This window comes from Lytechinus variegatus, chromosome 5, assembly GCF_018143015.1.
Source record: "Lytechinus variegatus isolate NC3 chromosome 5, Lvar_3.0, whole genome shotgun sequence".
Lineage (NCBI taxonomy): Eukaryota > Metazoa > Echinodermata > Echinoidea > Temnopleuroida > Toxopneustidae > Lytechinus > Lytechinus variegatus.
Genome location: NC_054744.1, coordinates 21,715,752 through 21,728,702, shown reverse-complemented (window position 1 = coordinate 21,728,702; position 12,951 = coordinate 21,715,752). Strand labels below are relative to the sequence as shown.

The following is a 12,951-nucleotide window of genomic DNA, read 5'->3' as shown; positions in this document are numbered from 1 at the left end:
TGCATGTGTACGTACGTGGTGCACATAGATCGACCACCTGTAAGCGAAGTTGTGCAGTCATCTCAGTCACTCTCATCTCAGTGTCCTGTCAAAACAACAGCCTCTTTTACTCATCCGTCTTGAAAATGTAATAAATTACATTTATATTTTGAAAAAGCATAAAAATGTCAATATACTCTTTCGGTATGGAGCATCGATTTCATTGTATTATCAAGCTTTTGGACGAACAAGTGGAGTCGATCAATGTTGAATTTCAAGTGAGTGTCAACACGGATTTTATTTTAGTCTAACTTAATCAACAATGATTCAATATCATCTCGAATTTCGTCTCTTGGCTCCCTTTACATGCTCACAAACGTTAAAAAATATGGAATAGATTGGTTTTTTTTTTGATGGATTGAGGGTTGATACGTTTTTTCGAGAATTAGTAAATGTCAAAACGAGTGTAAAAGAGAGAGTAAACGGTAAATGTAGAAATTCAGGAGGTACCGTTGTAATATGCTAGCTCATGCAATTCTTAAGCACACATGCGCAATGGGATTATCACGATCCCGTGATAAAGGCATTCAAAATATAGAGGAGCTATATCGCCTTGTACATAGTATGTACGATCATCACCTTAGAGCTGGAGCTGAATGAGAGTGATTGCTTTTTACTTCTTTGAGTCTGACTTTCATGACTTTGTAGGCAGAAGGCTCAGTCTGAGCTTGTTACTGGAATACTGGGGCAGTATTCTGAAAATGTTCTATTTACTTAAATTTAGTTAGATCTTAGCCAGATCTAAGTAGATACCCTCTCTCTATGAGTTGTACGGTAGTCATAGACGGTAGTCATACTCGTAGTACGAGTATGACTACGTGTCACTTTTTGGTTTTTGTCTCACCTGCGAAGCAAAGTGAGACTATAGGCGCCGCTTTTCCGACGGCGGCGGCGGCGGCGTCAACATCAAATCTTAACCTGAGGTTAAGTTTTTGAAATGGTGTCATAACTTAGAAAGTATATGGACCTAGTTCATAAAACTTGGCCATAAGGTTAATCAAGTATTACTGAACATCCTATTAGAGTTTCATGTCACATGACCAAGGTCAAAGGTCATTTAGGGTCAATGAACTTAGACCATGTTGGAGGAATCAACATCGAAATCTTAACCTGAGGTTAAGTTTTTGAAATGTCATCATAACTTAGAAAATATATGGACCTAGTTCATGAAACTTGGACATAAGGTTAATCAAGTATCACTGAACATCCTGCATGAGTTTCACGTCACATGACCAAGGTCAAAGGTCATTTAGGGTCAATGAACTTTGGCCGAATTGGGGATATCTGTTGAATTCCCATCATAACTTTGAAAGTTTATGGATCTGATTAATGAAATTTAGACATAATAGTAATCAAGCATCACTGAACATTTTGTGCAAGTTTCAGGTCTTATGATTAAGGTCAAAGGTCATTTAGGGTCAATGAACTTTGGCCGAATCGGGGGTATCTGTTGAATTACCATCATAACTTTGAAAGTTTATTGGTCTAGTTCGTTAAACTTGGACATTAGAGTAATCAAGTATCACTGAACATCCTGTGCGCATTTCAGGTCACATGACCAAGGTCAAAGGTCAATGAACTTTGGCCGAATTGGGTGTATCTGTTGAATTACCATCATAACTTTGAAAGTTTATGGATCTGATTCATGAAACTTGTACATAAGAGTAATCAAGTATCACTGAACATCCTGTGCGAGTTTCAGGTCACATGATCAAGGTCAAAGGTCATGTAAGGTCAATGAACTTTGGCCATGTTGGGGTTTTTTGTTGAATAACCATCATACATGTATCTCTGTAAGTTTATTGGTCTAGTTCATAAAAAGTGGACATAAGAGTAACCATGTATCACTGAACATCTTGTGCGAGTTAGAGTAGTTTTCAAAGTCAGCACTGCTGCTTTATTGAACCGTGTGATGCAGGTGAGACGGCCAGAGGCATTCCACTTGTTTTTTTTTCTGCAACTCTTGTGATTGTGATAGGTAACATTGATAAAACTACAGACAGTCAACTAAAGACTAAGCAAACAAAACTTAAATACGTGTGTACATAGTGGTCTTATCTCACTCTCACCATAGAAGATGAAATTCACTGGCCTTCCAAAGTCCAAACATTATTTGAATGCTTGAAATTATTTTTTGTATGAGGTATACTGTAGCAGCAATATGCCCATTACAGGTACCTACATGTAGCACTCTTTAACTTGTCAAGAATTCTATAAAGAGAAAATGAAGGTATATCCTTCAAAGCCCTACTGCTGATTGCTAGTTTGTTTGGTTGCAGGTGTCGGGTCAATAAATTCACATTCTGCACTGATAGTGGGACAGGTTCAAAATGGTCTCTTCATGGCTGTTCATTTTCATTAATGACTTGATAACTGTAAGAAATAGCAATTGCACCAATTACTTGTATTCGGTTTAAAAAATGAAGCGAACCAAGATTTCAGCATTAAAAAATGAGAAACATTACTAAATATTCAGTTGGTTTGTTAGGCATGTTATCGACTTTAGCGCAATAATCACCTTTGACATTGTTTTCTTTTTCCCTAGAAATTTGTTCTACATGTACCTGATATAGTAACATTCATGTTTTTCATTCTTCTCATTTTCAGAGGGATAGCAAAGGACAGTTTTTACTTGACCAGGCATGTGATGCATTGAGACTTGCAGAAAGGGAGTATTTTGGGCTGCGCTATGTTGACCAACACAAACAGAGGGTAAGTAGCGTACCTAGGATTTTCCACGGGGGGCAAAATCGTCTGCAAAAAATTTACCCCCCCCCCCCAAAAAAAGGTCTTCAAACACAAATAAAGGAAAAAATTGACAAGCAGAAAAAAAAGGTCTTCAACCTCTTGTCAGGGGGTCAGTCTGCCCCCACCATAGGTACGCTAGTGGTAAGTAGGTCAACAGAAATGAAAAAAAATCTCTGAAAGTTAATATCACATGTATACTTGTATGAACACAATAGAAAGTTAGAAACTAGGCCTGTTTTCAAAGTCCATTTTTGATGCACGTGTACACGGCATGTTTTTCTCATTATTGTTACCTACCCCCCCCCAAAAAAAAAGTGATTGAGTAAATCGTGTCAGTTTCACTAGCAGTTAATATTTTATCACTTCATAAGATCAGTTTGATATTGTACTTTTTTTTTGGGGGGGTGCAATATGCTGTTACCATAGATGCGGTACCATATTTATTTGTTGTTACTGTATACAAGCCTTACAGTATTTATGAACTGTATTAGCAGAAAGAAAATCATTAGCATCAGCATAAATAACTAATCACTATTAATCAGTTGTCGATCCAATTGTTTTAGTTCTTACACTGTACATGTACATGTAGTATAAAATCTTTGAATAAACTTAATTTCATTTAATAGAATACAAAAGAATAAGTAGGGATATGACATCATCAGCCCACCTCATAAATATTCATGAATACATGCATAGAACTGTTTCACTGGAATGATGCAAATCTTTCAAATTCAATAACTTGATTATTTGTTATCAGATTTTGATCAAATTTTTGGCATTTTGCTTTGTGAGTTTTACTCTATTTATTGAGATCTACAATATTCAGCCCAGACCACCCCTTAAAATGTATTTGTGGTGATGTTTGGGAGGGCTTGATTGTATACAAGTGCATGTAGGAGGCTGTTCTCACTACGTTCCTAAAACTAGTATACTGGAAACTAGTTTAATGCAAACTAGTTTAATGAGTAGTGAGAACGGTCAAAGCGGTCTAGGAAGCGATCTTCCAAACCAGTTTGGAAAACCACCTCGCGATGTAGTTTTCAAGATCACTTTGCCTCGTTAAACTGGTTTTAGCGTAAGTGAAGACACAACCGTTCTTCGGGAAGCGATCTTCGCACATTTTGAGCGCGCTACTCCACACGACAGGTGTAGAATGCCTATGCTGCGGTTTCAAATTTCGCGCGAAACGTGTCACCCACTGAGAGTGTTTCCAGTGCAACAAGAGCACTTTACGTGAAATGATTTTGAAAACCACTTTCGTGTGATCAAGTGGGAATGCTAGCAGAGCGATCTTCTAAAGTGGTTTCCTGAATCGGTTTCCAGTAAACTAGTTTTAGAAAGCGTAATGAGAACGCCCTCTAGGTCAAGTTGTGAAATTTAATGTAGAATTTCTTCAGATGACAGTGATATTGGATGTCAGAGATCAAGTTCTAATAATGTGTGCTACTTTTATAAACATACCAGCTAATAATGTAATTCTGAAGACTGAATGTACACTTTAAATTTGTCTTGGAGTTGAGAAATGAATCAGGTGACCTCCTTGAACTTTGATACATTTTGTCATGTGTAAGAGCCTTCGCACACCCTCTGGTGCTGATGCATGGTTGATACTCTATTTGATATTTAGAATGTGTTGGTTTTTTTGTACTTTGGTATGAATCATTAATTTCCAACAATTTAGATTTTGAGATTAATTGGGGAGATAATGAAAGTTAAAAGAAAAAAGGACCACACAATAGCATAAAATGATGTCACAATTGATGGAGTGTAGGGGAAACTCAAAAAAATGTGATTTTATACAGTCCAACATTTTAAACTATGAAGACAGAACATGTTCCTCTTTTTTATTTTTTTCTATTAGATTCTGTTAAGAGTTTTGATATAACTTATCGTGATGTTATAACAAATTTCTAATGAACTTGTTGAAGTAAACTTGGCCTCCCAAGTGAAATAAGTATTTGAGAGACAGTATTTGTAAACTGTCTGAAACTCTAATTAGTGTGCCCATCCCTTACCACAGAATGTATGGCTGAGAGCTCAATGTGACTTTGGTTTTACATGTAGGCCTACATGTATGGTGAAACTTGACATCTGAATTTCAGTTTATGCTTCATGATGAGTAAACAAAAAAAATGAGGGCCACTTTGTAAAGATTACTGAAAAACTGCAATAATATATATTTTCAAAATTTATTTATTACATGAATATTCATTTATTATTATTGTAATCATTATTTAGTTTCTTTTTTTTTTAGGTTGGGGTGTAATCAGACCTGCCAACCAGTAGGTTTTTAGTGTATTTAGTACGTTTTGCAACCAAAATACGGCAGTATGTTTTTTCTTTTTAAAAATATGTTTTTGTAATAAGAAAAATATATAATTTTTTTTAATACAAAACTATAATTTATTGAGAAAAATCATCTCTACATAATGTCTCTATTTCATAAAACTTACACAAATATGGTTATTGTAATTTCAGGTAACTTGTTTTATTTTTAATATCATTTTTTTAAAACCAGGAGGGATGTACACATGTACATGTATAAACGTTTTTTTCTTTTTAAATCTGCAAGAGCAGTGCACATTTTAGCTTGCATGCAGATTGAGTGCCGTGATTATGAAATACACTTTTTTTTTGGGGGGGGAATAGGCCTACACTTTTATTTATCACAAAACAATTTTTCATTCCCAGAGGTCGGCAGGTCTGTTACATGTATATTGCTTTAATATTGTAATTTTGTTGTGCAGTTAATTCATGTGTACATCTAGAAGAGGGAAAAGGATTATTATTTGCTCTTTATTTTTTTTGCTTCTAGAGGCTTTTTTTTGGGGGGGGGGTTATTGGAGGCTGATTCCCCCGCTCCGCTGCCCCTTCCGTTTTTCTGTTTGAATTGGAGCATGTGTACATGTATAAACCATGTACTAAGTAAGAACGTATATTACATGTACATTACATGTATATAGAGGGGAGGTTTATTGTTACGTTATACATGTACATGAAGTAGGCCAGCTGCCAACATGGTGGTCAAAATTGGTAAATATTTGCAATCCAAATTTACACTTTAATACAAAATAAGAAACATGTACAATGTCACTTTTATTGCTGAACATTTTTTATTTGTATTGTAGTACACATCTATGATCTACTCTTAATTTTGGAGATACATGTATATGTATTATGCGCATAATCATATCATTGCTGTTTTAATAGTTTATATACATGTAGTTCGAGTACATGTAAATTGCATAAATTCAGAAATAAAGAGTTTTCTCTGAAATGGATTATTGGTAATAGAGGTCACTTAACCATACATGTATATGGGTCAATCCACGTCAAATCAACCAATTTTCAGACAATTTGTCACCCGACCCCCTTCGATTTTCTTTAAACTCGCACCAAATGTTCCCTCAAATGTCTGACGGAAAAATCTGAAATATTTTGCCCCAAGGTCAAATGGTTGCTAAGATACGGCCTCCCTTAGCAACCAATGCGTGGCCAAACAACCAAGTTTTAAAAAAATTTGCTATTTTTGATCGACTGCTGCAACCAAGTTTGATGAGGTAGAGTGCTTATTTTCTGGAAATTGGAAGAACTTTTTAGTCTTAACATGCACAGTATATTACGGCACGGATCTGACCAGCCGTTATTGCGCACGAGGTCGCCGAAAATGGTGTTAAGCATCCAAGTCAGTGATTTCGGGTGCATGTTTGGAAGCTCATAACTTCCAAATTCAATTAGCTTCTAGCCCAATATCATGCATATTTGAAGACTATCACTTGCTCAATAGACCTACGAAAAATTGGCCCAAACGTGCGCGTCGATTTCTTGTAGGGCGCCCTCAAAGTTGGATTTTTTCTAAAAGTTGCCAAGTTCAAGGTCACGGATCACCCCTCGTCCCATCGAGGAACAACACCAATTTCTGTATACTGATAGACAATTACCTATATTTTCATGGGATACTTAAAATTTTTTGTGACCGAAATGTTTAATAGCTCGTTTACGCATTCGAAAATGGTCGTAAACACCCCAAAACAAATGCAAAACGATACATACAGGTTTATCAGCACACTTCACATTGCAATAAATCAGAAATGAAAAGCCAACAAACACTGGTATTGTCTGAAATGGTAGTCTGTAATTAGTACTAAAAGGATATGCATCACAAATAGTTTGCCTTATTGGCAATGACCTTGAAAAATACAACTGAAAATCATTATAAACAATAAATCAGGTCAATTTTCCGTGATTATAGGGCACTAAACTGTATTTACACATACTTTCACTTGTGTGTCATTTCAAAACAAATGATGATTTTAAGCTGATAATTGCAAATCCTGTTCCTTTCAGGTTGTATTTTAATATCCAAATAATACATAAAGTCACATCTTTATCTTTTGACCTTGACATTGATCTAAAAATAGCTGAAAATGCCTTAAAATTAGCATATTCACAACACCCGTGAGTTTTACAACACATTTCAGAATTGATTTTCTCACAGACTAAAAGCCTGATCATGTTGATATTTGCAGTACTGGTAGTCCATAATGAGTACTTGGATGATCTTTTATCAATTCATTCTTTTTCACACCACAATGACCTTGAAAAAATGGCTGAAATTCACCCAAAATCTTTAATCCGCCAATATCCCACCATAAAAGGTTGTTTACACCGACTTTCACTTATGTGTCATTTCAACACAAATGATGATTTTAGGCTGATAATTGCAAATCTTGTTCCTTTTAGGTTGTATTTTAATATCCAAATGATACATAAAGTCACATCTTTATCTTTTGACCTTGACATTGATCTAAAAATAGCTGTATATGCCTTAAAATTAGCATATTTACAACACCCGTGAGTTTTACAACACATTTCAGAATTGATTTTCTCGCAGACTAAAAGCCTGATCATGCTGATATTTGCAGTATTGGTAGTCCATAATGAGTACTTGGATGATCTAATATTAATTAATTTTTTTTTACAACACAATGACCTTGAAAAGATGGCTGAAATTCACCCAAAATCTTTAATCCACCAATATCCCATCGTTAAAGGTTGTTTAAACCAACTTTCACTTATGTGTCATTTCAACACAAAATAATGATGATTTTAAGCTGATAATTGCAAATCTTATTCCTTTGAGGTTGTATTTTAATATCCAAATAATACATAAAGTCACATCAGTCACAGGCTTTTAGTCTGTGAGAAAATCAATTCTGAAATGTGTTGTAAAACTCACGGGTTTGTGAATATGCTAATTTTAAGGCATTTTCAGCTATATTTTTAGATCAATGTCAAGGTCAAAAGATAAAGATGTGACTTTATGTATTATTTGGATATTAAAATACAACCTGAAAGGAACAAGATTTGCAATTATCAGCTTGAAATCATCATTTGTGTTGAAATGACACATAAGTGAAAGTCGGTGTAAACAACCTTTAATGGTGGGATATTGGCAGATTAAAGATTTTGGGTGAATTTCAGCCATCTTTTCAAGGTCATTGTGTTGTAAAAAAAATTAATTAATATTAGATCATCCAAGTACTCATTATGGACTACCAATACTGCAAATATCAACATGATCAGGCTTTTAGTCTGCGAGAAAATCAATTCTGAAATGTGTTGTAAAACTCACGGGTGTTGTAAATATGCTAATTTTAAGGCATATACAGCTATTTTTAGATCAATGTCAAGGTCAAAAGATAAAGATGTGACTTTATGTATCATTTGGATATTAAAATACAACCTAAAAGGAACAAGATTTGCAATTATCAGCCTAAAATCATCATTTGTGTTGAAATGACACATAAGTGAAAGTCGGTGTAAACAACCTTTAATGGTGGGATATTGGAGGATTAAAGATTTTGGGTAAATTTCAGCCATTTTTTCAAGGTCATTGTGGTGTGAAAAAGAATGAATTAATAAAATATCATCCAAGTACTCATTATGGACTACCAGTAATGCAAATATCAAAATGATCAGGCTTTTAGTCTGTGAGAAAATCAATTCTGAAATGTGTTGTAAAACTCACGGGTGTTGTGAATATGCTAATTTTAAGGCATTTTCAGCTATTTTTAGATCAATGTCAAGGTCAAAAGATAAAGATGTGACTTTATGTATTATTTGGATATTAAAATACAACCTGAAAGGAACAGGATTTGCAAGTATCAGCTTAAAATTATCATTTGTTTTGAAATGACACACAAGTTAAAGTACGTGTAAATACAGTTTAGTGCCCTATAATCACGGAAAATTGACCTGATTTATTGTTTATAATGATTTTCAGTTGTATTTTTCAAGGTCATTGCCAATAAGTCAAACTATTTGTGATGCATATCCTTTTAGTACTAATTACAGACTACCATTACAGACAATACCAGTGTTTGTTGGCTTTTCATTTCTGATTTATTGCAATGTGAAGTGTGCTGATAAACCTGTATGTATCGTTTTGCATTTGTTTTGGGGTGTTTACGACCATTTTCGAATGCGTAAACGAGCTATTAAACATTTCGGTCACAAAAAATTTTAAGTATCCCATGAAAATATAGGTAATTGTCTATCAGTATACAGAAATTGGTGTTGTTCCTCGATGGGACGAGGGGTGATCCGTGACCTTGAACTTGGCAACTTTTAGAAAAAATCCAACTTTGAGGGCGCCCTACAAGAAATCGACGCGCACGTTTGGGCCAATTTTTCGTAGGTCTATTGAGCAAGTGATAGTCTTCAAATATGCATGATATTGGGCTAGAAGCTAATTGAATTTGGAAGTTATGAGCTTCCAAACATGCACCCGAAATCACTGACTTGGATGCTTAACACCATTTTCGGCGACCTCGTGCGCAATAACGGCTGGTCAGATCCGTGCCGTAATATACTGTGCATGTTAAGACTAAAAAGTTCTTCCAATTTCCAGAAAATAAGCACTCTACCTCATCAAACTTGGTTGCAGCAGTCGATCAAAAATAGCAAATTTTTTTAAAACTTGGTTGTTTGGCCACGCATTGGTTGCTAAGGGAGGCCGTATCTTAGCAACCGTTTGACCTTGGGGCAAAATATTTCAGATTTTTCCGTCAGACACTTGGGGGAACATTTGGTGCGAGTTTAAAGAAAATCGAAGGGGGTCGGGTGACAAGCATTTGTTGATTTGACATGGATTGACCCACATGTTAATTTTGAGATATCTTGGCAAGAGTCAGCTTCTTTCTGAGTATGAATCCCTATCCTACTTTGAATTATTTATTCACAATTGCTGTAATTTTCACGATTCTGATCTTGTATGATTTTACAGATCTATAAATAATCTAGATGCATTTTAGCATGAACTATTTTTTTTTTACAGTATTGGGGTTGACTTCCCCTTTTAAATAGAGGGTCCCAAGTGATATAATGTTGACTGTGACTCATTGAAAGTTGTCAGGGAAGGTGTATTATGAAGCCCATTCAAAGTGTGTGGTCAGAAGGTTTGTTCTTACTTGTAAAATTATAAGTACAGTATTTCTAAGCTGAAGTACATGTACAGGTTTTTATGTGGAATATGAAATTATGCATTATTTTCATTGATGTAGGCAGGAAAAGGGGGAACCTTCATTCTGAAGACAAGTTGGCTAATTAGTAAAAGCAAGGAGAAAAAAGCAGAAAAATAGAGAAAATGTTAATTTAGGTTTGATGAAAATCCATCAAAGAATATTGAACTTTGTGAATTTTTAAAGTTTTGAAATAATGATGTCATGCGAGCAGCTCCCCATACATGTACATACTGTACATCGTGTAATATTCCATAAATGCAACTTTTTTATGAATGGAACATGATGGATATTTTTTTTAGTATACATGTGCAATATATAAAATGATGTGGCTGATGATCTAACTACTGCACAGATATAGTAACTTTGAATTGTTTAAAGATAATTTTATTTTTTAATACATGTCACATGGCATGTGGAGGAGCTGTTCATCTACAAAAATTATTGTAATGGATGTATGAGTCATCATATCAATTTTTTGAAAATTCTTATCTCCCTTTATTCTTTTCCGGATTTTTATCAACCCCTTCAGAAGGCCTTTTTTTCAATTTTTTCTGCTTTTTTTTAAAAGCAAATAATGTTAGGGTTAACTTCTCCTTTGAATCTTTCTGAAAATCTTTAAGGGATGGTCTGGGCTGAAAGTATTTATAGCTATTAAAATGAATAGAGTAGAATTCACTGAGCAAAATGCTGAAAATTTCATCAATATCGGACAACAAATAATACTAAATTTTCAAGTTTAGCAATATTTTGTGAAAACAGTTGTCATGAATATTCATTAGATGGGCTGATGATTTCACATCCCCACTTGTTTTGTATTTTATATGAAATCAGGTTTATTCAAATGTTTTCCTTCAAGAACTAGAAAAATTGGATTGACAACTGATCATTGTGCATTACATGTAGATATTAATTGCTGCAACTTATTTCATTATAAGGGAGACATATCATTCACACAAGTATGAAATAATGAAAAAGCTATGATTTTATGTAATAACATAAGAAAACGGAAAGTGGAGATGTGACATCATCAGCCCACCTAATGAATATCTATGATGGCTGTTTTAACAAAATATTTCTAAACTTTAAACTTCAATAACTTTATTATTTAGTATCCGATTTCGATGAAATTTTTGGCATTTTGCTCAGTGAATTCTACTCTAATGCATTAAGATGTAAATATTTTCAGCCCGGACTATCCCTTCTATAGTATGGCTGCACAAATGATGATGATATACAGTGCCTCCCAGAAAAAACGAAACCAAGATTTAGGGATGATTTATCATAACTTAATCATTAATAAAATAGACAAATGACCTACCAATGTAAAGCTTAGAATCTCCTCTTTCATCTGATATTACTTCGATTGTTTTTCATTCACGCATGAGTGAGTAAAAACAATTTGAAGAGGGGATACGAAAAAGTCACTTGGCGGGCTGTATCTGGGTTTCAAAAAGAAAACCAAATTTTCAAAAAGTTCAATATCTGCTCTTTAATTTGATACCTCAATTGCAGAAAATGGACGTAAAATAACAAAGTTCTGGTAATTTGAAAAAGGCTTGAATTTCAATAATTTCATAAAATGAAGAGGTTTTACAGGCTAGCGTTCAAACTCACTCGACACTCCGTTTTGTTGACGATCAACCATGCATTAAGTCTTTTGTTAACCGTGCGATAGCTTCTGTGGAAAATAGGTGAAAACATGTTTATTTGGTTAAATTATGGAAATACAACCATTGTTTTGAGGGAGCATAACTTTCTTACTTCTTGACCATTTTCTGTGATTAAGGTATCAAATAAAAGAGCAGATATTGAACTTTTTAGGCATGTGGTTTTCTTTTTGAAATTCAGATACCCCCCGCCAAATGAGTTTTTGGTATCCTTTCTTAAAATTGTTTTTGCTCACTCATGCGTGAATAAGGAATAATCTAAGTAATATCAGATGAAAGAGGAGATTCTAAGCTTTACATTGGTAGGTCATTTGTCTATTTTATTAATGATTAAGTAATGATAAATCATCGCTAAATCTCGGTTTCGTTTTTTCTGGGACGCACTGTATACAAAATGTTGACATTTTGACTTTTTAATGTCGAGTGTATTGTTAATTAGCCCCTGGTATTTGCTCATTTGATATCAGATGTTCGTTTCCTGATATTGTCTCTTGAACATGATAATATATTCATGGAGCTATTAACACATCATGTAGCTCCATGATATATTGAATGATTATGCATTGACATGTATGTTCATTCTGTAATAATACAGGTATATGTTCTTTCTTTTCTTTTTAGCATTGGCTGGACTGTAAGAAGAATGCACTGAAGCAACTAAAAGGTTGGTATGAATTGAATGACTAGATGCAATTTAGTGCAGTAAAATTTTAATCATGTTCAGATCTTTATAAAATTGATTTCACACAAGTAATATTTATTTTGTTCACTATTCATCAACTTTTGGAAGGGAAACATTTGCTATAGCATTGATAAAACAATTTCAAGTACATGTACATATAGGTGGTACATGTAGTAAGCATAGCTTGTTGAACGTGAGCAAATGGGAGCTAGGCTGAATGTCAAACATTCGTACCATTGCAGATGGACTGTCCATTATGTACCATTGCAAGGAAGGAACAAGGCGACGT

At 34.4% G+C, this 12,951-nt stretch overlaps 1 protein-coding gene across 1 annotated transcript in view; it reads left to right on the top strand.

Moving 5' to 3' along the window:
- The first annotated feature begins 58 nt into the window (after positions 1-58).
- The window catches only part of LOC121415720 (FERM domain-containing protein 5-like), a 30,426-nt gene continuing 17,533 nt past the window's right edge, over positions 59-12,951 (top strand). The window contains exons 1-3 of the mRNA XM_041609040.1: positions 59-257; positions 2,647-2,751; positions 12,602-12,644. Of these exons, the coding sequence (XP_041464974.1) occupies positions 165-257; positions 2,647-2,751; positions 12,602-12,644 (241 nt within the window). The 5' untranslated portion in view covers positions 59-164. The remainder of the gene's footprint in view (positions 258-2,646; positions 2,752-12,601; positions 12,645-12,951) is intronic.